The 25,310-nt window shown below is 44.5% G+C and overlaps 1 protein-coding gene across 1 annotated transcript in view; it reads left to right on the forward strand.

Annotated features, from left to right (window-relative positions):
• The window catches only part of LOC126416335 (5'-3' exonuclease PLD3-like), an 88,100-nt gene that overhangs the window by 8,645 nt on the left and 54,145 nt on the right, over positions 1 to 25,310 (forward strand). The window contains exons 2-5 of the mRNA XM_050084003.1: positions 5,401 to 5,555; positions 19,616 to 19,777; positions 21,548 to 21,728; positions 22,558 to 22,692. Of these exons, the coding sequence (XP_049939960.1) occupies positions 5,401 to 5,555; positions 19,616 to 19,777; positions 21,548 to 21,728; positions 22,558 to 22,692 (633 nt within the window). The remainder of the gene's footprint in view (positions 1 to 5,400; positions 5,556 to 19,615; positions 19,778 to 21,547; positions 21,729 to 22,557; positions 22,693 to 25,310) is intronic.

The following is a 25,310-nucleotide window of genomic DNA, read 5'->3' on the forward strand; positions in this document are numbered from 1 at the left end:
ACTGATTTCCGCCCTCTGGACCACCAAAGATAAACAACTGGCCCGAGTTTCTTCTTTCAATGTGATCTTTGTACCAATGCGTCGGTTCTTGAAGAAGACCCATTTTACCACAGCGTCAACATCATCATCATCATCATCGTACCACGCTACCTTTCAAGTGCATAATTGACAGATTGAAGACCTCTTCTTACTATTCACCCTTCACCACGACCCCTTAATAAACTCTGCACTATGTAGGAGACAACTGCTGCATGTCACTCCTCCTCCTGTTCCTCCTAGAAGGCATTCACCCTCTTATGTTGACTCCACATTGGTCATACCTAACTAATCCATAGTTTCATTTTATGTAACAAGCCATCTTCACATTGTGGCTGTGGAGCCTTACAGCCAGTAGCTCAGATGCTGATGGAATGCCTCCTTCCAGTTCTCTGTGCTAAATATTGGCAGTTGAACTGGTTCTCCATTTTCTCTGTGAAAGTGCCTTTTATTCCTAAATGTAACATTTGAAACTGCCTTCGGGATGAGGGAAGCTGGCTGGGGTTGCAGTGCCTTGTGCTGGGCCTTGGGGTTCCTTGACACAATGTTCTTTGGGGGCTGCCTCTGTCATCCTTCTTTTACACATTTAAATTGCATTTATTTTAGATGTGGTTTGCTCATTTTTCTGCCTCATCATATTTCCCATTTTAGGAATAGCACTCGGTTGAAGAGTAGGTGCTGTTCCCCTCTTTCAACTTTGTCTAGAATGGAATGGGGAGGGAAAGGCAATGGGAAGGATGGCTCCTGTTGCATACAGAGCCATAGGGGTCACACAACTCCTACCTTGATTATTTCTCTCACTTTCTTTCATTATTGATGATCCAACTGATGTCCATTACATTTTTATCCGTGTCACTTTTGTTATGAATCTCCCAGCTACAAAGCATCCTTTGCCGTGTAACTATCTCCGCCCTTAATTGGGTTGGCAAGGGAATGGAAGAGTGTGACAATTCTCTTATCGTAGATGAGCCCTAGGAGACCACTGGTCTGTTCTGACCTATGTACCTGTATGAACCATGTGGTTTTACCTCTCCATAAATTATTTCTCAGCTCTGGCATCGTTATTGCCTTCAGTGCCTCAGTTTTATCACGGCTGTGTACTTTCTTCAGATTACATTTCTGGAGGATGTCACAAACTGCTGATAAATTACTTCTTGGCTGAGGGTCTGATGGCCTTGCTTTTTAGTTCTTTAAGCCCAAACCAGCCAACCAAAATTGCTGTGCTGGTATGCAACACAGCTACCAAATTATAAAAGAAAATGTTCAGGAATCTTGCCCGATCACCAAAATTAAGCAACATTGTGTCCAGTTAGTACTTGGATGGGTGACCATTTGGGAAAACTGGCTGCCGTTGGTTTTAAGGACATGCAAATTGCTGGGGTTGCATTCCATTCAAAGACTTAAATTAGGCCATGGTCCCACACAACATTTTTACAGGAAGGCTATTGTGCACAATCTGTGCAAACACCTTATATTGATGACTAATGGGTTGTGTAATTAATTAGGTTACCAAACACATCATGAAGAAACTTTGACACTACCATTAGTGAGCTTGAGCTTCATTGTCACATGGGGCCAAAATTATGAAATTGCAGACACTAGCTCTTACTCCGGATCAGAAGTTATGATGAACACTGTGAAATGCCGTACTCCCCTCTCCCTCCCCCCTCCCCCTTCTCCCTCCCTCCCTCCCTCCCACCCCTCCCTCCCCCTCCCTCCCCCTCCCTCCCATTCCGCCCATACCTCCCCCCCCTCCCCTCCCTCCCCTCCCTCCCCATCCCTCCCCTCCCTTCCCTCCCTCCCCTCCCTTCCCTCCCTCCCCTCCCTTCCCACCCTCCCCTTCCTCCCCTCACTCCCCTTCCTCCCCTCACTCCCCTGCCTCCCCTCACTCCCCTGCCTCCCCTCACTCCCCTGCCTCCCCTCACTCCCCTGCCTCCCCTCACTCCCCTGCCTCCCCTCACTCCCCTGCCTCCCCTCACTCCCCTGCCTCCCCTCACTCCCCTGCCTCCCCTCACTCCCCTGCCTCCCCTCACTCCCCTGCCTCCCCTCACTCCCCTGCCTCCCCTCACTCCCCTGCCTCCCCTCACTCCCCTGCCTCCCCTCACTCCCCTGCCTCCCCTCACTCCCCTGCCTCCCCTCACTCCCCTGCCTCCCCCCCTCACTCCCCTGCCTCCCCCCCTCACTCCCCTGCCTCCCCCCCTCACTCCCCTGCCTCCCCCCCTCACTCCCCTGCCTCCCCCCCTCACTCCCCTGCCTCCCCCCCTCACTCCCCTGCCTCCCCCCCTCACTCCCCTGCCTCCCCCCCTCACTCCCCTGCCTCCCCCCCTCACTCCCCTGCCTCCCCCCCTCACTCCCCTGCCTCCCCCCCTCACTCCCCTGCCTCCCCCCCTCACTCCCCTGCCTCCCCCCCTCACTCCCCTGCCTCCCCCCCTCACTCCCCTGCCTCCCCCCCTCACTCCCCTGCCTCCCCCCCTCACTCCCCTGCCTCCCCCCCTCACTCCCCTGCCTCCCCCCCTCACTCCCCTGCCTCCCCCCCTCACTCCCCTGCCTCCCCCCCTCACTCCCCTGCCTCCCCCCCTCACTCCCCTGCCTCCCCCCCTCACTCCCCTGCCTCCCCCCCTCACTCCCCTGCCTCCCCCCCTCACTCCCCTGCCTCCCCCCCTCACTCCCCTGCCTCCCCCCCTCACTCCCCTGCCTCCCCCCCTCACTCCCCTGCCTCCCCCCCTCACTCCCCTGCCTCCCCCCCTCACTCCCCTGCCTCCCCCCCTCACTCCCCTGCCTCCCCCCCTCACTCCCCTGCCTCCCCCCCTCACTCCCCTGCCTCCCCCCCTCACTCCCCTGCCTCCCCCCCTCACTCCCCTGCCTCCCCCCCTCACTCCCCTGCCTCCCCCCCTCACTCCCCTGCCTCCCCCCCTCACTCCCCTGCCTCCCCCCCTCACTCCCCTGCCTCCCCCCCTCACTCCCCTGCCTCCCCCCCTCACTCCCCTGCCTCCCCCTCGCTCCCCCTGCCTCCCCCCCTCCCTCCCCTGCCTCCCCCTCGCTCCCCCTGCCTCCCCCTCGCTCCCCCTGCCTCCCCCTCGCTCCCCCTGCCTCCCCCTCGCTCCCCCTGCCTCCCCCTCGCTCCCCCTGCCTCCCCCTGCCTCCCCCTCGCTCCCCCTCGCTCCCCCTCGCTCCCCCTCGCTCCCCCTCGCTCCCCCTCGCTCCCCCTCGCTCCCCCTCGCTCCCCCTCGCTCCCCCTCGCTCCCCCTCGCTCCCCCTCGCTCCCCCTCGCTCCCCCTCGCTCCCCCTCGCTCCCCCTCGCTCCCCCTCGCTCCCCCTCGCTCCCCCTCGCTCCCCCTCGCTCCCCCTCGCTCCCCCTCGCTCCCCCTCGCTCCCCCTCGCTCCCCCTCGCTCCCCCTCGCTCCCCCTCGCTCCACCTCGCTCCACCTCGCTCCACCTCGCTCCACCTCGCTCCCCCTCGCTCCCCCTCGCTCACCTCGCTCCCCCTCGCTCACCTCGCTCCCCCTCGCTCACCTCGCTCCCCCTCGCTCACCTCGCTCCCCCTCGCTCACCTCGCTCCCCCTCGCTCACCTCGCTCCCCCTCCCTCACCTCGCTCCCCCTCCCTCACCTCCCTTCCCACCGCCCCTCCCTCCGCCGCCTCCCTTCCCACCGCCCCCTCCCTCCGCCCCTACCCCCTCCCCTCCCTCTCCCCTCCCTCTCCCCTCCCCTCCCTCTCCCTCCCCTGCCCTCCCCACCCCTCCCCTCCCCTCCTCTCCCCTCTCTCCCCTCCCGTCCCTCCCTCCCTCCCCCTCATACATACATACAAGCCTGTACATTTAATACTAAATTATAATAAATAGACAAGTGAGAAAAAAATATTTATAAGCAAATTAACTGGGTAAATCCTGTAGGATTAATGATGTTGACAAAACCAGACAGTTATATTTTAAACCAAATAAATATTTGTTGAATAATGGTCATGAATTTGTGAATAGTGGCCTCAAATCAGTTGCGGATTTCAAGGAAAAAATAGTTAAACAGTAATTAATTTATGTCGGTAGTGTGTGCAGGACATCAAATAAAGAAATGTGTGCCATCAAATTTTATGCAACTGCACAGTAATTCATGAAAATGAATGGAAAACATTCAAAGTCTGAAAGTGCAGTTGGCCACTGTCAGTCAAAACATAAAATAAAGTTTATTGTCCTAAATAACCATTGCGAAAAACATGCAACAAATTTCACACTGAAATGTAGTAATCAAGTGCAGCAAATACATAGTTCACAGTTGCCTCAAATTTTGTAAACAGATTTAATGTTTGTATAGTAGCAGATATTCAGTCATCAAAAACACAAATAACATAAGTGAAAAGTTAACCTGTAACTTGTACTCAAAAAAATTGTTCAAAGTCCAGTGAGTGGTTAGAGTATGTAACTCGTGCAGCTGCTTGGCTGCACAGTCACATGACAGACTTAAAAGCAACAAACAAAGACAAAAGACACAATGAAGGCAGGTGTTCTTGCATGCCCTATAACTTGGCCTTCAATATTTTTAATGGTGTCACTCACTACGGAAGCCAAGTTGGACACTTAATTACCTCTATTAAAATTTAAAGCTGATAGCACATACATATAAGATAATGGAAAAACAGAAAATTAGAGCATCATTTTGCCACCTGTTATTAAAAAGCAATGCAGCATTGAACAAATTATGAACAAAGTTCTGAAAGCATGCCTATGTTAAATTTTGCAGTGTGACAAAAATTACATAAAATTAAAAATTTAGATACATATTGAATGGTACCTATATTTGGAGTATTCTCCAAGTATGATGATTAGGTAAAGTTCTAGGAAATTAATGTTGCTCCGTATTATATGTAATTATGGGGGAGTTGTAGTACTGATGCACATGCATATAATTTTTTTTGTTAAATCAACTCCTTTTGTAATTCCTTATACGTCTGCAAGATCTGAATTTGTTGCGGTGTTCACTGACACAATCTGCTTTCATTTTATGCTTCACGTGATTAGTTTGCTGTGGTGGTAAAACAATAGCAATTTCCATATTATTTATCCCACAATTATGTGGGAAATCTCAATTGGCTCATCTTATCACCATGACTTTTCTGGTGTACTTCATTTTTCTGTATCATGTTGGTTGTGTCTGTAATGCTGTTCCATTGAAAATGTAGTATTCATGTCTGCTCCACTTTCAGTGATAAACTATGCGTTTGGTACACAGCCAACACCATTCCTCACATACCTCGCTTGGGCAGCTAGCTGCTGCAAGCTGTTGAAACACTCACTGCTGCCTGTCACCCCATAAGTAAACCTCTTGTCATTTCACAAGCAAAATACACTTTCTTTTTTTCTTTCTCTTATCAGCCAGTGATAGAAGATGCTTCGAGTGTGGATGCCAATGGCCTGGATGGAGGCTGCGACGATGCTGTCGCAGAGGAGGGGGACCTTGAGCTGTGGGACTCCCGGTACATGCTCCGCGGGGACCAGCACAGTGCGGACGGAGCCTTTGGTAACTCCAGGTAATGCAATTGGGACTGACAGTGCTGCATTGGGAATGGAACTGCAAAGAGTAGCTCACTTGACACAAGCAAAGCTTTCAGCAACAAAGTCAATTTTCAACTGTTTTCCATCTGGTAAAGGCACATGGTGTTAATCAATGAGACAATAGAAATGTTAAGTAAATATTCTCAAGGTAAGCAAGAGGTAGCTTCAGAAATGGACAAAAATGTGGAAACACTGTGAGAAATGCGTGCTTGGTCATAACTGCAGATGGTAGCCAAGCCTGCTGACTGCAATGTTCTGTTTGACTACAAATGACACTTGTGCAATGTCCATAATACATTCATTGTGTCTGTCATTGTCAGAACAGTGTTCTGTGCAGTTGAGTGCATTATGTTGGCCCTAAGTTAAGTCAAACACAGGCAAATGTTGGTGCTCATATGGTAGATGCCTCCGTAACCAAGATAGCCAAAGTGTTTTGTGTTCCAAGAGGCATGGTATCAAAGATATATACCACTTGTAAGGAAAGCAGGTAGATATATACACTTAGTCAAAATGTAGATAAAAATGTTTTTTGCATGATTGTGACAGTCATCATACATGGTTTTGATAGAACAATGTCATACTTGCAAACCCTGTTGGCACCAAAACAATGTGAAGGGAGCTCATAAAAGCAGGAAACTGCGGGGCACGCTGGGATTCCAAAACCACTCAGCAGTGATGCCAATGCCTGTAGTGCAAGAACATGGTGCCAAATCCACAAAACCTGGAGCAATGGAAGAATGTCATTTTCCCCCAGTGGCTCACATCTCTTTTAGAAGTATGTGCTTGGCCACCATGGGGCCCCAGCCCTTGCAGCAATACTTTCCTTGTCATGCTGCAAGTTGCTCCATCTACTATTCTTTTTCCTCTCTGGCTTTTCATTGGGTGGACTTCTTAGTGCTGATTGTGCATGGTTCTGGTTTGTGATTTGGACACTTATTTTCTTCCCTTCTACAGGAAAATAATAAGACTTTTCATTCTTAACTATGTGGTCCCCTTGTTGGATTTGACTTGTTACTCCTTTTCCAAGTTGTCCAATGTGGCGCACATTCCACCTTTTGTACCTTTCTCTCTTTTTCACCCTTCCTTCCCTTTTTATTTCCCCTTCTGTTGCTTTCATTGCTCTTCAGGAAAAGTCCTTCAGTGATGGCATTCCCAACACCCCATGGTCATCATGCATTATGTCAAAACCATGCTGGTACTGAGAGGGCATCTGGAGGGGTCTGTACTTTGGTTCATAGGGATGTCATCAGTGAATGAATGGATCTGTTCGTTCCTCACTGGAGGCAATAGTGGTGCAGGTGCAAATGACATCAGTATTTACCATTTCCGACTGTAAGAATGCAATCTTGCAGCGTATGACAGGACATCTTCCTCTAACATTACTTTTCCTCAAGAGTAGTTGTTGATATCAGTATTTTTTAAATTCTGGACAGGTCAGTATTATCTCAGTTGCTTTTCTGAAAACTTTGATATAATTTAATACACAGTATGTTATCTTTCAGGCTAAAATTTATGAAAAGGAATTACTGTATAAAATATTTTAGTTTCAATGCTATAATCGAAAAGTACTAGTTCTGAATATACAGTTAAAATTATTATTATTATTTTATTTATTTATTTATTTATTTATTTATTTTTTTTTTTTTTTGGAAATTGCGAATTATTTGCACATTTTAAATTTCTATTATTAATTGGACAATCTTGTTCTGTTTACTATGTTTATTTCTGGATTCATTTACGAAATAATAATCAAAATTAATAATGTAACAAAAACCAGTAGGAATTCATTTGTTAAGAAAAATTGTAAACCCTTTGGAATATTGTTATTTCCACAGAGTTTGTATGCCATAAGCTTGCCTCTGATGTGATCAGACATATTTTTGTATAATAAGTGCGAACAATGTAATTTAGGCTTCGTTATTGAGAAAAATCAAAATACTGTATGATAGACTAAAATGTGAGAAAATCAGTGGAAAATATCTTATCTCAGTCTTCCAATTCGTTTAGTTCAAACTAACCATGAGGACCTAATGTTAGATTTTCAGCTTCAAAAATCACACCCATAGATAAGAACTGTAGCCATGTCAACTTGAAAGTTTAATGTAATCTTCGCTCCTCTCAAATCTTCATAACACATTGTCTATTAATTACTAGAACTGGGCATTGTTTAATATGAGCAGTAGATGGAAGAAGGAAGGAGGGGGAAGATTATAAGTGGTGACATTGAATAAAAAGTTATCAGGTTTCCAGCCACGTCAAGTGATAAGTTACACAATCTTTTGGCCAAGCATTCCTTGGCCATTGACAAGTGGTATGATCACCAGTGGGCTGCTGGTACACCCTTATATACACCAGCTGCTGGCTGTATGTCACTGGTGCTCACGGCATCGCCATATGTGGGCATACATTGACTCGGTGTTTGATATGCCTGCTTCATCTGCGCCGTCACTGGATCCCACGCTATGCTGAGCTCAGGCCACCTATTCTGTTTAGGGTGTTAGTGGTAATTTTCATTTCAAAGGGTTCTTTAATTACACAATCCCAGAAACCACTAGTGCAAGTCATGACAAAATTTCCTCAAATTGTATCTGATGGCCATTTTCAAGAGCATTTTCAGCTAAAGCTGATTTCTCTGGGTAGTGTAGACAAAAAAAGTATCTCGTGCTTCTTCCTGCATTGTTCCATAGTGTGAACAGTTTGTCCGGTGTAAGACTTGCCACACGTGCAAGGTGTCTTGTTGACCCCAGTTCTGAGATATGCTGTGTCTGTAGCTGGTCTCAGCAGTTGGGGGATTTATGTCAGATGCCTGAAGATTGATTTGATCTTGTGTCTTTTTCAGCAGCCGGCTTATCTTGCCCGACACAGAGTCACAGAAAGGCCAAAAAGCAAGTTTCTTTTCCTGCTCATTGTCAGTGATCTTATTGTATTTCTTGCTTAAAATCATTTCATTTATTTGCTGAATATTGTAGCAGTTGTTCCTGAAGACCTTGCGTATGAGGCTTAGCTTGTGGGACAGATTATCAGTGTCTGATATCATTCTTGAACAATGCATCAATGTTTGTAACACTCATAGAGGGTGGCTGTAATCATATAAGTATGGATTGATGTGGTAAGGTTTTCTATAGATGCTATGGCCAAGGCATCAGTGTCATTTGTGATGGGAAAGACACAAGATCAAATTGATCTTCAGGCCTCTGACAAAATTCCTTCAATTGCTTAGACCAGTTAAACGTGCAGCAAGTCTCAGAATACCTGGGGTGTACAAGGTACCTTGAGCGTTTGGCCAGTCTTACATTAGACAAACTATACAGGAAGGAGCATGAGAGATTTTATTGCCCATGCTACGTCGAGAAATAGACTTCAGCTGAGCGTGCTTCAGAAAATGGCCAATGGGTGCAGTTCGAGAAAACTTCAGTCATGGCTTGCCCTAATGGTGTCCAGGAATGTGTAATTAAAGAAGCCTTTGAACTAAAAATCACCAGTACCCTAAATAGAGACAGTGGCCTGCAGCTTAGCATGGCGGGGATCCAGTGATTGTATAGTTGAAGTGGGCATGTCGAATGCCAAGTCAACGTATGCTCCCACATGGCCGGTGCAGTTGTTAGACCGATTGCTGCTGCTACAATGGCAGCCTATTGAGATCTAAGGGAGTTTGAACATGGTGTTATTGTCGGTGCATGAGCAATGGGACACAGCATCTCAGAGATAGCGATGAAGTGGGGATTTTCTCGTACGACCATTTCACTAGTGTATTGTGAATATTAGTAATCTGGTAAAATATCAAATCTCCAACATCGCTGTGGCCGGAAACAGATCTGTAAGAATGAGACCAACAGTGACTGAAGAGAATTGTTCAGTGTGGCACAAGTGCAACCCTTCTGCAAATTGCTGCAGATTTCAATGCTAGGCCATTAACAAATCTCAGTGTGCGAATCATTCAATGAAACATCATCGATATGGGCTTTGGGAGCCGATAAGCCCCTCATGTACCCTTGATGAATGCATGACACAAAGCCTTATGCCTTGCCTGGGCCTGTCAACACTGACATTGGAATGTTGATGACTGGAAACATGTTGTTGGTTGGACGAGTTTTGTTTCAAATTGTATCAAGTGGATGGATGTGGAAGAGTATGCAAACAACCTCATGAATCCATGGAACCTGCATGTCAGCAGGGGACTGTTCAAGCTGGTGGAGGCTCTGTAATGGTGAGGGGCATTCACAATTGTAGTGATATGGGTCCCTTGACACATTAGATATGACTCGGGTGACAGGTGACACGTATGTAAGCATCCTGTCTGATCACCTGCACCCATTCATGTCCTTTGTGTATCTGACGGACTTGGGCTATTCCAACTGGACAATATGACATCCCACACACCCAGAAATGCTACAGAGTGGCGCCAGGAATACTCTTCTGAGTTTGAACACTTCCGCTGGCCACCAAACTCCCCAGACATGAACATTATTGAACAAATCTGGGATACCTTGCAACATGTTGTTCAGAAGGGATCTCCATCCCCCCATACTCTAATGAATTTTAGGCAGCCCTGCAGGATTCGTGGTGTCAGTTCTCTCCAGCACTACTTCAGACATTAGTTGAGTCCATGTGTGCTTGCGGGGGCCTACACGATATTGGGCAAGTGTTCCAGTTTCTTTGGCTCTTCAGTGTATAATAGTGTACCAGCAGCTTTATGACAGTTATACCACTTGACAATGGCCAGAGTGTGCTTGGTCAAAAGAACATGTAATTTTAATAACTTGATGCAGTTGGAAACCCAAGAACGTTTTATTCGCTATTTACAATGTTTACCTATTTCCATCCAGGCCACTTACAGAAGTTGAACTGACTACATTAATCTAGCAGATCCCCTTCCTCCCCCCTTTTTTTTCTCCTGCTTGGCGACTTCAGTGCACACCACCCTCTGTAAGGGAGTATCACTTCATCTGGTAAGGCCCTTCTGATTGATCAGCTTCACGGACCATGACCTATGCCTCCTCAGTGGTTCTCCTACACGTGTCAGTGCCGCCCATGACAACTATTCAGCTGTCAATCTAATATAATCTCTTCCCCTGATCTTGTGGCTTTACTACATTGGTCACTACTTGAGGGCTTGTGTTACAGTGACCACTTTCCTGTGATGCTGTCAGTTCCTTGCCATCGCCAGACATAACTACTACCACATTGAGCACTTCAAAGCCACCTTGCCTTCATATGCCTCTCTGTCAGATTGTATTAATGAGTTTATGCAAAATGTCCGACATAAGCATTCACATTGGTGGAACTGGTATTTCCCATTCTACAGGTCCCCCCCCCTCCCCCCAGTATCAGCTAGTGCCCTGGTTGACCAAAGACATTGCAATACCTATTCAGGATATCGACTAGCCCTGCAATGATTCAAATGACATGCTACACAGATCAGCATTATCACTTTTAAGTGGCTTCATGCTAAGGCTCACTATCTAATCAAACACAGTAAGAACCTCCCAGTGGGTCCACAACTCGTTTGTGGATATGTGCGTGGCGAACACAGGACCCTGAGTTAATGCCGCTCTCTTTCCTTTCTGCACTGCATACCTTCCTTTTCCACATCCCTTCCCGCCCCCCATCCTTCCTCGCTCCCCTCCCCCCACCTCTTCCCTTCCCCTTCTCCCTCTCTTTGGGAGTATGATTTGTTCCTACATCCCGAGATGGACACTTGTAACTTTAATACATAGTTCGTCTTCTTTGCTCTCTCTACTGGAAAGTCTGTGTCCTCTTTTTGTTCTATTTTCCTTGCTTCTTCTCTTTACCCTCTTCTTCTCCGCTGCGGTGTTTGAGACCTCTCTTCTTTCCTTCTCTTTGTTCCTCCTTTTCTCTTTCTTTCCTTCCTGTGCGCGTCTGAAGGCCGTCCCATGCATTCCCTCATGTAGCTGGTGACGGGTTAACGCATAATTCCCCACCCCAGGTAGACAAGTACGATATGTACGTATCCCGTGGTAAAGGCCAGGCCCAGGGAGGGGTGATTACCCAACTTGATACCTTCCAAATGTGTCGATTGGTTCCTCCGTCCATTTCTCGGGAGGTGTGACCTACGGTGTGAACCACCACCTAAGCCAGGAGGAAGGAGCATGCCATCGGAGATGCCGGTAATCATGGGGGGGGGGGGGGTACTTTCGCAATGGTTTCCTCTACGTCTACAACTTCTGCCCACAAGAGAAAGCTAGATGAGTCTCAGCCATGAGTCTCAGCCATGGACAATTCTTCCATCAATGCCAAAGTTGCTAATTGTTTCTCAGTCTGATGGTCAAGTCTTCTCCACAATCATCCCTTTCATTATTCAGAATGGCATCAATGCAACTGCAGGTTCTGTAAAGTCTTGGTCCCGATTACGAAATGGCACCTTGTTGTTAGAAACAGCCAGTGACCTCCAGGCACAAAAACTGCTGCACACTACACTACTACACACCTTCCCTGTCCGGGTGGAGGCGCACCGTACATGAAATTCAACATGCGGGGTGGTTTATACGTGCTCACTCGAAAGATTATCCAATGAGGACATTCAACATTACCTGTCTGACCAGGGCATAATGGTCATACATCGAGTCATGAAAAGGGTTGACAAGGACTTGGTACCGACCTGTACTCTCTTCTTGACGCTTGGCAGAGTTCATCTTCCATTGAACATTAAAGCGGGATATGAGATCATTTCAGTTCACCCTTACATCCCCAACCCTACGTGTTACTATAAGTGGCAGCGGTTTAATCATACCAGCCAGTTGTGTTCCAGTCTGGCCAAATGCAGGGCAGGGATACCCATGAGGGTGACCGTCCCCCTCCATCCCCTCATTGCATCAACTGTATGGGCGACCACACTGCTTCTTCTAGAGATTGCCCTATTTTCAAAGATCAATGAATTATTCAGAAAATCTGAGTGAAGGAGAAGGTGTCCACATATGCTGCTTGAAAGTTATTCACCAGTAGAAAGCCCACTGTGCTCCCAGCAGGTAAGTATAGCACTGTCCTTGCATCTCCTCGGCCTACTAAGGAGGTAGCCACACATACTTGTGATATCACCTTTAGTGCTACAATCGTCAGATTGGCCAGCCCAAAGATCGCCTGTTCATCCTCGCCACTATTGCCTGCTCACTCTCATGCTCACCCTTCATTGGCTCTTGCTAAATCACGGTCCCCAATATCGGACACTCAGACTTCCAAAAAAGAGTCTACTGATGAAGATTTTTTACGTACCCTGACCTCCCAACCGTCGTTTCCTCCCTCCTCTCACCGCCCTGCTTCCAAGAAGGCTCAAAAGAAACAAAGTTCCTCTCCTTCTCCGCCACGGCATGTCTCATGTCCAGCACCACCCAGTGGTAGCTGCCCTCGGCCATCTTCCGTGTCACTGAGACGCAACGCTGGTGGCCGATCCACCAGCCGATCACTGGCGGCAGGAGCTGCCCTGAGCAACGTATGGATCAGGATCTTCTGCCTTTCGCTGAATGCCGTTCCACACCATCGGCTGCCGGCTCTCAGCGGTCATTGAGTTAATGACAACTGTGGTGAGATTTTTCCCTTTTCTGTTCGCCCTGTAGTTTGGAGTTGAATTCGACGGTTATCTGGCATGTCTAGTTTCTCTCCGATCTCTGAGCTCACTGTCATGCATGATACCTTCTTAGTGGACCCAGTCGCAATTTCTAACTAATTGTGTCAACACTTTGCTGAGATTTCGAGCTCTTCAAATTACCCGCCCAATGAAATGAGCAGTGGAAGTGCGACCTCTTGCTTTCTCCTCTCAAAATCGTGAAAGCTATAGTACTGTTTTCTCTATGCGGGAACTCCAACTTGCACTCTCTTTCTCTTGCTCTTCCGCCTCGGGACTAGATGGCATCCACATCCAAATGTCTGTGTTATCTCCTTCGCTTTTATAATTGAATGTGGACCAACAGTACCTTTCCTAGAAGATGGCGGGAAGCTGTCGTCATTCCTATTCTGAAACCTGGAAAGGACAAACATCTCCCCTCTAGCTATTGCCCCATATCTCTCACATGTAGTGTATGTAAGGTTTTGGAGTGTACAGTGAACTGCCGTTTAGGCTGGTGGCTGGAGTCCTGAAACCTGCCCAAAGCGGTTTCCAAAAGCATCGTTCTGCAGTTGACCATCTTGTTCCTCTCTCCACTTACATCATGAATAATTTTCTCAGGAACAGCAAATGGTAGCAATATTTTTTGATCTGGAGAGAGCATATGATACCTGTTGGGGGACAGGCATCCACCGCACACTGTTCTCTTGGGGCTTTTGAGGTCGGCTACCCCTTTTTATTCGTGAATTTATGACAGAATGCACCTTTCAGGTGCGGGTGTACACCACACTCTTCCCATACTTTCACCCAAGAAAATTGGGTGCCTCAGGGCTCCGTGCTGAGTGTTGTACTGTTTGCCATTGCCATAAATCCAGTTATGGATTATCTTCTTCTCGATGTCTCGGGCTCCCTCTTTGTCAACGATTTTCTAATCTACTACAGCTCTCATGGACCAGCCGTCTTGAATGACGTCTTCAAGGATGTCTCGATCGTCTCCACTCATGGAGCATTGAAACCAGCTTCCGCTTTTCTCCCAGTAAGACCATCTGTGTAAATTTTTGGCATAGTGCAAGTTTCCTCCTCCTTCCCTACACCTAGGCCCTGTCGACCTTCCATTCACCGATGTCACCAAATTCTTGGGTCTTACGTTTGATAGAAAACTGTGCTGGTCTTCCCATGTTTCATATCTCTCAGCTCGCTGTATGCAATCCCTCAACAACCTCTGTGTTCTGAGTGGTGCCTCCTGGGGAGCGGACCGAGTGGTCCTCCTTCACCTATATCATGCCTTGAGCTGCCCTACTGAGTCGTTATGCTTGTTATCTGTCTTCCATGCCCACCCATCCGGACTATGTCCTTTTTTTGATGCCTCCATGGATTTAGGGTATGCAGGCCACCCCTCCTCCCTACTACCACCGGGAGTCAACTTCCGTCAACTATTGCGTTCCCTTTCCTTTTACTTTCCTAAAACTTTTTTTGACAAATTGGAGTACAGTGCCACCTTAACTTCGTCCCCAGACCTGCCTTTTCCATGCCCTTTGTCAGCTTCCCAAGGATGATATCCCCCCCTGTAGTTTATCGTCGGCCATTTGGTACTTTATGTGCACAAATGGAGGATGCCACATTTATTTACACTGGTGGCTCAAAGACCACATTTGGTGTTTGGAGTGCCTATATTGTTGGCAACACCACTAATAGATTTCAGCTTCCTGACCAGTATTCGGTTTTTACTGCAGAGCTTTATGCTGTTCTCCAGGCTGTCCAATACGTCCATCACCATAAGCAGCTACAGTATATTATATGCCCAGATTCGCTCAGCTCTCTTCTCAACCTCCAAGCTCTTTATCCTGTCCACCTTGTGGTCCATCAGATTCAGGACAGCCTCCTCTTGGGGGAGTCTCTGTGGTATTCCTCTGGATCCCAGGGCACGTTGGTATCTGCAGAAACGAGGCAGCTGATAAAGCAGCCAAGGCTGCAGTCTCTCTTCCTCAGCCCACTGTTCACATGGTTCCCTTTGCAGATCTACAGAGCATTTTTTGTCATCGTGTTACTCTTTTATGGCACACACATTGGTCTACACTTCCCAATAATAAGTTACAGGATGTAAAACATCTTCCCTATGCTTGGACCTCTTCCTCCGAGCCTGTTCGTCAAGAGGGGGTAATTTTAATTAGACTCCAGATAGGGTACTGTCTTTTTAGCCATTGACATCTTTTAAGTGGTGATTCTCCCCCGCTTTGTTCTCACTGCTCTTGTTCTCACTGCTCTCAACCGTGGACAGTGAGACACCTTTTACTTCAGTGCCCCTATTTTAATCCACTACACACCCATTTACAGTTGTTGCCTGATATATCTTCCCTTTTAGCAGATGACATGCATTCAGCTGATCGTGTCCTTGAGGTTATCAGTGTCAATGACATGACATCGGTCATTTGAAGCTCCTTTTTGGGGAATACAACCCCCTCCCCCCCCCCCCCCCCCCCCCCTCATTCAGTAGTAGTTTTCTAAGATTTCCTTCCGTTTTTAGTTTTCCTCCTCCTTGAGTTTTGCTCCCATTGCTGCTGATTTCGCATTTGGTTTTTTACCCTTCCCTAAGCCACAGAATAGGCACTTATGACCAAAGCAGTTTTGTGCCCTAAAACCATAAAAAAAACACAGTAAGAAGAAATGTTGGGAGTGCTATGTCTCCTCCCTGGTGACTTACGCATTGTTCTTTGGTGTGAGCCAAGGTTCGTGGTCTTGTAGGTCACCTCCCCACCCCAGTCCTTAAGCCAGGCAAGAACCCAGTGTCTCTTGACAATTACTGGCCAATTAGCCTGACCAACATATTCTATAAGCTACTTGAAAGGGTTATTGCCCACAGATTGTACTTGCTGGGTTCATGAATATTGGGACCTTTTGCCCCCCTGCCCCCCCCCCCCCCCCCCCCCCCCCCACCACCCGCCTCCCCAGTCAGTGTTGTTTCGTTTCTGGGAGTTCGATTCCAAACTGATCATCCGCTTAGGTTGGAGATGGCAATCTGACAGGCTGTTTCTAAACGACTGCACCTTGTGGTATACACCACCACTTGGTGTCATCAAATTTTATTCATCCTCCATGACTGGGTGTTACGAACCCCACCCTACTGATTATTATTAGTCAGTTTTTATCCCAACTGTTGTTGGCATTTCTGTCAGTACTTTTTCAGCTCGTTATGGCTCCAAGAGAACAGTGGTGCACAGAACTCCGTATTGAGTGTAACTCTTGATCACCATCAAAGGTTAGTGACCCTGTTGGACTGCTGGTCACTACTGCATTGTACGAAAATGGTTTTTGCATTTGGTACGACTTTCACTTGGTAGTCTCTGCTGAAGACTTGCTACTACGTGCCATCCAGTGGGCCTTTGCATTTTCTTTTTACCATGGTTTCCAGTTCTCTTCTACGACGACATGAGTCACGTATTTCTGCAGCCGTATCATCGTCCATCCTGACCTGGAACTCTACTTAGGTACCCAGAACTTGTACATTGTAGCAGAGTCCCATTTCTTGTGCCTCATGTTTGATCAAAAGCTGATTTGGTTTCCCGATATTTGTCTCCTAAAGACTAGCTGCATTCAGAAGCTTAATGCTATCTGCTTCCTTCCCAGCACATCCTGGGGTGTGGATCATACTACTCTTATTTGTATTTACAGGACACTGGTTTCATCCTGATTCAACTATGGTTGCCAGTTTTATGGCTTGACAGCTCCTTCAGCTCTGAAACTGTTATACCAAGTCCACCATCATGGGGTCTCTCCGGCCACTGGTGCCTATCTGACTTGTCCTTTAGGCAATGTCCTTGCTGAATCATCTGTCTTCCCTCTTGAGATTCAATGGTATCAGTTCTTGGTCTTCCATCCAGTCACCAATTGACAATTCCCTGATCATCCCATGTAACCCATTCTCTTTAGATACAAGGCATGTCATCATCCTGATTCCCGCCCTTGAGTAAGATTTAAAGTTGGAATGCGCCTTGTTTCCCTCTGCTGAGATCTCCATCTCCTCTTCCTGGACTGTGCTCCCCATTTTCCCACTCACTCCCTCTTGGATGGTAATCATGCCATGGGTTAGAACCCTTATAAGGTTCTAAGGCCTCGGCCGCTTACATGACCTTTCATCATCTGTATGTCCTGTTCTTCAAGAGTTCCATGGTGCTAGTATCTTCCATGCCAACAGCTCAAAAACTGTGGGTCTGATGGAATATGCTTTTACATCTCCTGCCGGTATGGAACACCATTTGGTGCTGGGAACATCTAGTGTATTTATGGCAGAGCTGAAAGGCGTTAGTAGAGATCTCCATTTTATTAAATGGGCTTCCATTGACTATGTTTTAATATGTACTGAGTTGATGAGCAGTCACCAGGCTATTGACAGGTACTATTCTTGCCAACCTGTGGTCTTCGCTACTGATTACCTTCTCACTGACCTTTGTTGTGCTGCCTGTTCATTTGTCTTTCATGGGATGCCAAGTCGTGTGGGTATCCCAGGGAATAAACTGGCTGACAATTTAGTTAGGGGAGCACTTAATCACTCCACATTCACTTGGCTGACCCCAGCTGCAGATTTGTGGGTGCACATACGATATCTGCTTGCTAGGAAACAGAGCAATATCTCCTCGGGTACTACCTCATCTAATAAACTCCTGCACCACAAACAACCGAGACAATATTGCAGTATATCCCCTATCTTGGTAAATTTATCCATGGAATTGGCTCCCTGAAGACCAAAGATCAGCTGCAGGGAATGATGATGTATGGTTGTTTTCATTAAGTTTTGCAGATGATTATGTTGTAGCACAAAATGAAGATGACATAGAGTTTGATACAACATTTATATCAGGAACTTGAAAAATGGGAACTACAAATAAGTCTAGCAAAAATATCGTATCTGGTAAAGAATAATGACACTCAACTAGAAATACATGTCAGTGATTAGGCACTTATGAAACAAGTAGCAAAAGTTTAATACTTAGTGGCATATATATGTAAAAAAATAGGCTGGGAAGTACAGTAATAAAATGGAGAACGCAATGAAGGGGAAGAAAAATTGGCCATCTGAATTCCTTTTCGAGGAATAACCATCATCATAAATACCACCACTACCACCTCCACTACTTTGCACAGTATGCCACCATTGGCAGAGTCTTTTTGGAACACATGCCTCTTTGTCTTCTCCAGTCTTTGAATCACCTCACACTCGCTACCCAGGTCCAGCCCTGTCCTGTCTTCCAGATGCTTTTTTCCTCCCCTACTAGCCACATCCACTCCACCATTTGGTTGGGTACAGATCAACATGGCATCAGCTTGTGCAAGTGCCAATGATATGACCAGAATTTTAATTATGTCGATGTAAATATATCTCAACATACATTGTTTCCATTATTATATTATGTGATAATACAACCAACAATTCAAAATTTCTACTGTCCGTGATAATTGCAGGTATACAATGCTACTCTCTCACTGTAGAATTATCATTACAGATCAAGTGGAATTTCTGTTTTCATTTCCCACTCTCTCAAATTGTTTTCCCAAGGGATTCTTATACAGTCATTTCAAGTTTTTATTCATCTTGTACAGAAGTGAAATATGGACTCTAAAAAGCTAGGACATGTATTTTCTGCCTATTCCAAAACATCCTTCTTACAGGCTACCACACTGCTTTGCATTACTGTTACAGCTCTTGATCACTGTTTGCAGTCTGCCAAGTAATTTCCTTATTGTCCTGTGTTACTCATTGCCAAGGGAATACTACCTTCAAGTTTGTGTGTTTATGATGATTCACAGATGTATTACTCTGCAGTTTGAGTCTAGTTTTCTTTACACTTCTGCTAGTGAGTGGTGGTGTAATGTACAAAAAAGGGACAGCTGTTCAGTTGGAGTGGTGTGAGATGATGCCCATGAAAGGTGTAAAACATGAGGTGAAAACCTTTACTCACTTGCCATTCAAAGAAGTATCACATCACATGTTAGAAGGATCCTGAATTAACACGCGCTGTAATAACACAAGCTTCAAACTAGTTGAAGTGCAGCTGGGAAACTTGATTACAGAATCTTGAATTTGGAGACAAGACTTGTGACATGCAAGTGAAGTTTTCATAATGCATTCAAGGATCCATTCAAGAGAGTTGAGGACATAAGTTTTAAAAATTATGAATACAAGAACTTCTTGCAGCATTTCATTTTCTAAGGTATTTTATTGTGAGAGAGATTTCTCAGATGCAAGTGGATAGAAAGACAAGACATAAATAGTCTGTCATATCTGAAGTAATGTGTAATAAATTTTTTTCAAAGGGATTGTTTTTAAGAACCCAACGAATGGTTATTAGGTCTACACTAGTGTTTAGTTAGAAGTAAAGTAATTTTAATTTTGTTTTCCATATTGCTCCTTTCGCTATATGATTGAACTCTTTCTTTCGTCTTCAAAGTTGAAAGTAATAGCGTGATATGTGTGTGTTCCAGGTGGGGTCCCCGCGGTTGGTGCAGACCTTCCTGCATTCCTATCACCATCATCCTTATCCTCATAGTACTGGTTGTGCTGCTGCCTCTTCTAGACCACCAGAATAGTCACCACGGAAAAGGTGGCAGCTCATCTAACTCGTCTGTCTGTGAAGACTCCTGTAGGTAAGCAAAGTAGTTATTTATGTGGTTAAGTGATGCAAATGGTGAAAGTTTACTCCTTGTATAGTGCCATCCAAATGGATGAAAGTTGTAATGGTTATTTGAAGCTGAAGCAGCGTGCACAGGTTGGAGTAACATGGAGAGCTGCATCAAACTAGTCTGTGGACAGAAGAAGAAGAAGGCAATTTTTTTTAAGCCGTATATTGCAACTGTGTTTCTGTGACTCATTGCATTGAATGAAAGGGGGGGGGGGGCTTGGTTATGTTTCTTGGAAATTGCTTGTCGTTCAGTTGGATTTGATTAAAGTCTGTTACAAACTCTTTGTGCATATTGAGGAGTCAGTTGCTCATAGTCCCAATGTGATACATGTTTTAAGTACCATTCTCTGACGGTTGGGCTTCAGCACCAGCTAATGTACAGTGTCATGTCAAAAGTATCGGGACACCCCCTTAGAGCTATCCAATCATGACTCGCAACCCACTCTTGCAGCTGTACTTTTACCAGTATCTCTCTCTGACATTGTAAAATCATGTGTTCAGGTGAAGGGGTTGCAGACTCAGTTCTTCAGGTGATATGAGTGGAGAACATGAAGAAAACAAGCATCAGTCATAGTTGAATCTTTATGGGCTGAAGCCAGCTTTCCAAATGGACTGAAATTAGTGCATGGGATGTGCAGTACATTAATTGATATTGCACATTAGAGGCCAATTGAATGAAATTTTTAAGACATCAACCTCATGTTCGCGAAGATGGAGTTTGCCCTGCCCAGCTATCCTGATTTACGTTTGCCATGGTTTTCCTAAATCATTTCAGCCATATGGCAGGATGCTTCCTTAAAGGCCACAACCACCCAACTGTGCAATCCTCATAAAAACATACTTGTCTATTGTGTGCATGTCTACATTTTTGGGTTATTTTTCAATGTATTGTGATGACAAGTCCTATATCATTGTAGTATGATCCCTGGATTAATAAATAAATAAATAAAGAAGCAGTGATTATTGCTGTACACCATTTTATTGTCCTGTACTATGTGGTGATATGCTGATTACTTATATAGCTGTAGATTCACACTTCCAGAATTGGTTGGTTCCCAGATTGGCATATTTCATTTACTTTTAATTTTGGTTTAATTGACATACCATTTATAGTGGATATGATAAATGGAAAATGGAACTAATGAACCAGTGAACTTTATTTTGTCCATAATAGATTGCATTGTGATGGCAGAGACTAAATATTAAGCCTTAAATGAAAGTATTTTCTGTTTAGTTACTTTCATGTTCCATGGATCATTTTGCATGATAAATCGACATAATGTGGAACAAGTCATTTTACACTCGTATTGCAAATTAATCTGTACATCTATTTGCACTCTAAATATCACCATATAATTATAATTCCCCCCACCCCCCAAATGAAAACAAGATATACAGATCGAGTTAGCAATTTTTGTGTTTGACACACCATCATAATCAGGCAGAGAGTTATGTAAATAATATTTTAGACTTGTCAGAACCAATAGAAAGTATGTAATTTTTTATAATTGAAATACAGTATTTAGCAGAGTAACTAGTGCAGAAAGCTGTTTCATTTATAGTTTATCATTGTAGTTTGTTGAAAGTGTAATCGCCACAAATAAAATACAACTGATCTATCACATATATCATTTATTTCAGATAGACAGACTTTGTTTTTCTTGTGTAATTTGGTTTATCTCCTTTTTGAATGGTATTGCAGCTGATCTGATTATTACATTTTGTGTCACTTTAGGTTCACTCTAGTGGAAAGTATACCAGAAGGACTAACTTACCCTCCTGGTTCAACACCTCACCCTTCTACATATCAGACTTGGATGACAATGATAGAGAATGCTGAAAATTCAATAGAAATTGCCTCATTTTACTGGACGTTACGAGGATCGGACATCTATAAACACCCTTCGGCGTGGCAGGTAAAGTAATAGCTATGCTATGTGATCTGATGGATACATGGTAGCATATAGTTGCTCCTCACAGCATCCTGTTGCTGCAGTTAGTTGTCTGCTGTACAGTAACATGTTCTTAATGTTACACTGTTTATTGCATAAAAAGAAGAGGAAAAACTGTTAAAACAATGGGCAGAAAAATTGGTACTTGCTTTTCCTCAGAAGATGATTGGAACATGGGTCAAATGTCACATCTGGTGCATGCATAGGGAACAGTAAGAGTGCAGCATTGACATGAATTTGATAGACATTGTTATATGAAGTGCTGCATGACAAGTTTTCCTGTTCATTGTGCATATGAGATGGAAACATGTAAAGGATGATTTCCTATTAAGGAGAACTGGATATGCATTGACATATTTCACATTGAGTTGTTTGTTGAAAACAGCACAATATCTGAAACTGCAATTGTAAGTAAATAAATACATTTAATACCTATCTAATTTTAATTACCTGGGATCTAGCTTGGTGATGGAATGTGTTAGAAGAGATAATCCTAGAATGGGAAAAGGAAGTAACCACAGAAAGATTACTGTACAGAGTTTGCATTAGAGGTTCAAAGAGTCAGCTGCCTTGCATTCACCCAAGCCTTAGCAATCTTGCCAAGAAACATGGGGATAGCTGTGAAACAGGTAAATACATTGACGGAACAAGCAGAAAAATGTGGCCTCCAAATTTCTTTTGAGAAAGCAAAGTACTTAATGAATGTCTGAATAGTACCTTATCAGCTAAGAACTGACTACATTAAAACAGAAAAATTATATGTAAGTAATGAATGTGGTATCTGTGATTTCAGGGAGAAGATGTGTTCAAAGCTCTAATGGAAGCAGGTGCTAATAGAAGTATTACTCTGAGGATTGCACAAAATTTTCCAAATCCAAAACAGCCAAACTTGGACACTGAAGATCTCATAAGGCATGGAGCTGCTGAGGTATTTCCATAATTTCTGCTTAGTGTGAAACTAAATTGTATGGGGAAAATTGCCATTACGATGGTAGAATGTTTGGTTCCATCAGAGAAAATACCTTAACATTTTACAGTGTGTCAGAAGATACCACATCTGTCATCATTTGTGATGGTATCATTCATTTTAAGAACTTGTTTTGTGCTAAATTGACAGGCTCCACTGGATTACGCCTTTTTCCACCCCTCTTGCCACTGCCCCCCCCCCCCCCACCTCCTCCCGCCCACACACACACCTACCTACCTACCTACCTACCTACATACATTTGACTTTCATCTTCCTAACACCATAGTAGTAGCATCAGCAGCGGTAGTAGTAATAGTTTTATTCATCTGTGGATCACTTATTCAGGGTACTGGGTGTGTCCTGCTGTTGTAGTTTAATGCATATATACACAGGCATCTACCCAGTTACAGGTCTAGTTGGACAGGTATGAGACAGGAAATTGACTGATACCTAATAGTTCAAGCCATCCTGGCATTTGCCTCAGGTAATTTAGGGAAACATGCTAGAGTTCAATGGCTGCATCATGACCTGGGCCATCTGGATCCTTGCTCCCATAACCCTCCTAGTCTTAATGTCCACTAAACCCATTGCCCCTTCCCCCTCGACCCAACAGTTCCCCATCCTTTTGTCCTGTCACCCCTATTCCTCTGTCTGGTCACTCCTTCCCAGTCCACATCTCCACATCACCTTCTTCAGGCACCACTGGCTCACACTGACATATCACATCCCTATCCCATGCATCTGCTACCCCTCCCTCCCGTTGTGGCTGTTGTGCCTGCTTTTATCTTTGTTGATCCTTGTTTGAACTGTCTTCGGTGTCTTCGTACTGTGTTGCTGCACTGGCTGAAAAATCGGTTGCTGATTCAGACACTGACTAAATGATGTAGACGATAGATGCACAGTTATGTTTTACAGTACTTAAATTTTCACTTTGCGCAACCCCCTAATAATACACAGTTATATGTGTATGGCCAGTGCAATATTGTTTAAACTTTCCGTAAGCCTCATTAATAGTTCGCAGGTAAAACTCCACATACTACTGCAGTAATTTCTTGTTGAACGTCTACAAACAGTAAAACCTAACCACATAGTTCACAGTTCTTGAAGAATGATCGTCTATGTATGGAGCAGACACTGTCACTGTTTTTACACATGGCCTAATTGTATAACACTTATTCCACAGTTAATTTGAAGCATTGTTGTTGTTATAACCAGCACAGGTTACTCGTCTGAAAGTCGGCCATGGACTGACTGTCTCGTGACCAAAAATCGGGCCCTTATATATCATCACAATAATAGGTGCTGAAACTACACATTGCTTAAAGTTAAATTTACAGAAATTACAATTAAAACTTAAATAACTCAATTAGCTGAATACATTGAAAAATTGCGTCTTTTTAACAGTTTCTCCTACTACAAGGTTTAGGCCGAATTATTTGTTTAAATCATGAAATTAACAAATGTAGTTACACAAATAGTACTTTTGACAAAACTGTTAATTACTTCGGAATTAATGAAGGGCTGGTTTTGCTAACATGTTTTTGAATAGAGCTAAATAGATACTTTAATATTACTAGCATTTCATCTTCTAAACATTTATAATTAGTGCAGAATTTATATTTGTTTGTTTGTCAACAATAGAATATAAGATCCAGAACAATCACTGATTTCATCCTATAACAAGATACTAACTAGGCATAGTCAAAATAAATTAGAAAATCAATTACATATGCAAAACTAAGCACAAAACTAGATCCGGGGTTATATTCTTTAAAACAGGCCAATCTTTCTGTCATATGAAAATTCAGATTATATTCACATATGTTAATGATGGTTAGTTAAAAGTAACAATACAAATTTAAGGAGGCAGATGGTAAAAACAAGAGGGGAATTAAAATAATCCTAGCTTGCATAGTCACATACTCTCTAATTGGATTGAGCAGATAGGTATTGCAAATAGCTAACTGGACAATTCAATTACCACACATGACCCCAGAAATTGGGTTTAAATACACAAAAAATATTACATAAGAAATCCTATCAAGACTACAGTACATATGTTTTTCAAATTTATACTTATATGCACTGGCCATACGAAAATACCCATACAAAATATTTACATACAGATCACAAAGTATCTAAAAGTTATACTTTCAACAAAATTTAAGCATATTCATCACCAATTATGTCCTTCTTGGGTTAAACAAGGATTACATTTTAAAACACATACCACTTTGTACAAGCCCTGTCTTGCTTGACAAAATAAATCCTCATGGGTTGAACAAAAAAAGTTTAAATTACACTGCGCATTGCAGTTCATGTTCAGGCAAAAATTTCACTTGCTCAGTGTTTAGTATGTTTTGCAATCACTTTCACTTTTTCAATGAGCTTTAACACACTTTCGTACCAAGCTGCCCATGCCTTCACCAGGTCCGCAGCTCGTGGTCGTGCGGAAGCATTCTCGCTTCCCACGCCCGGGTTCCCGGGTTCGATTCCCAGCGGGGTCAGGGATTTTCTCTGCCTCGTGATGACTGGGTGTTGTGTGATGTCCTTAGGTTAGTTACGTTTAAGTAGTTTGC

Source organism: Schistocerca serialis, chromosome 8 (assembly GCF_023864345.2).
Source record: "Schistocerca serialis cubense isolate TAMUIC-IGC-003099 chromosome 8, iqSchSeri2.2, whole genome shotgun sequence".
Lineage (NCBI taxonomy): Eukaryota > Metazoa > Arthropoda > Insecta > Orthoptera > Acrididae > Schistocerca > Schistocerca serialis.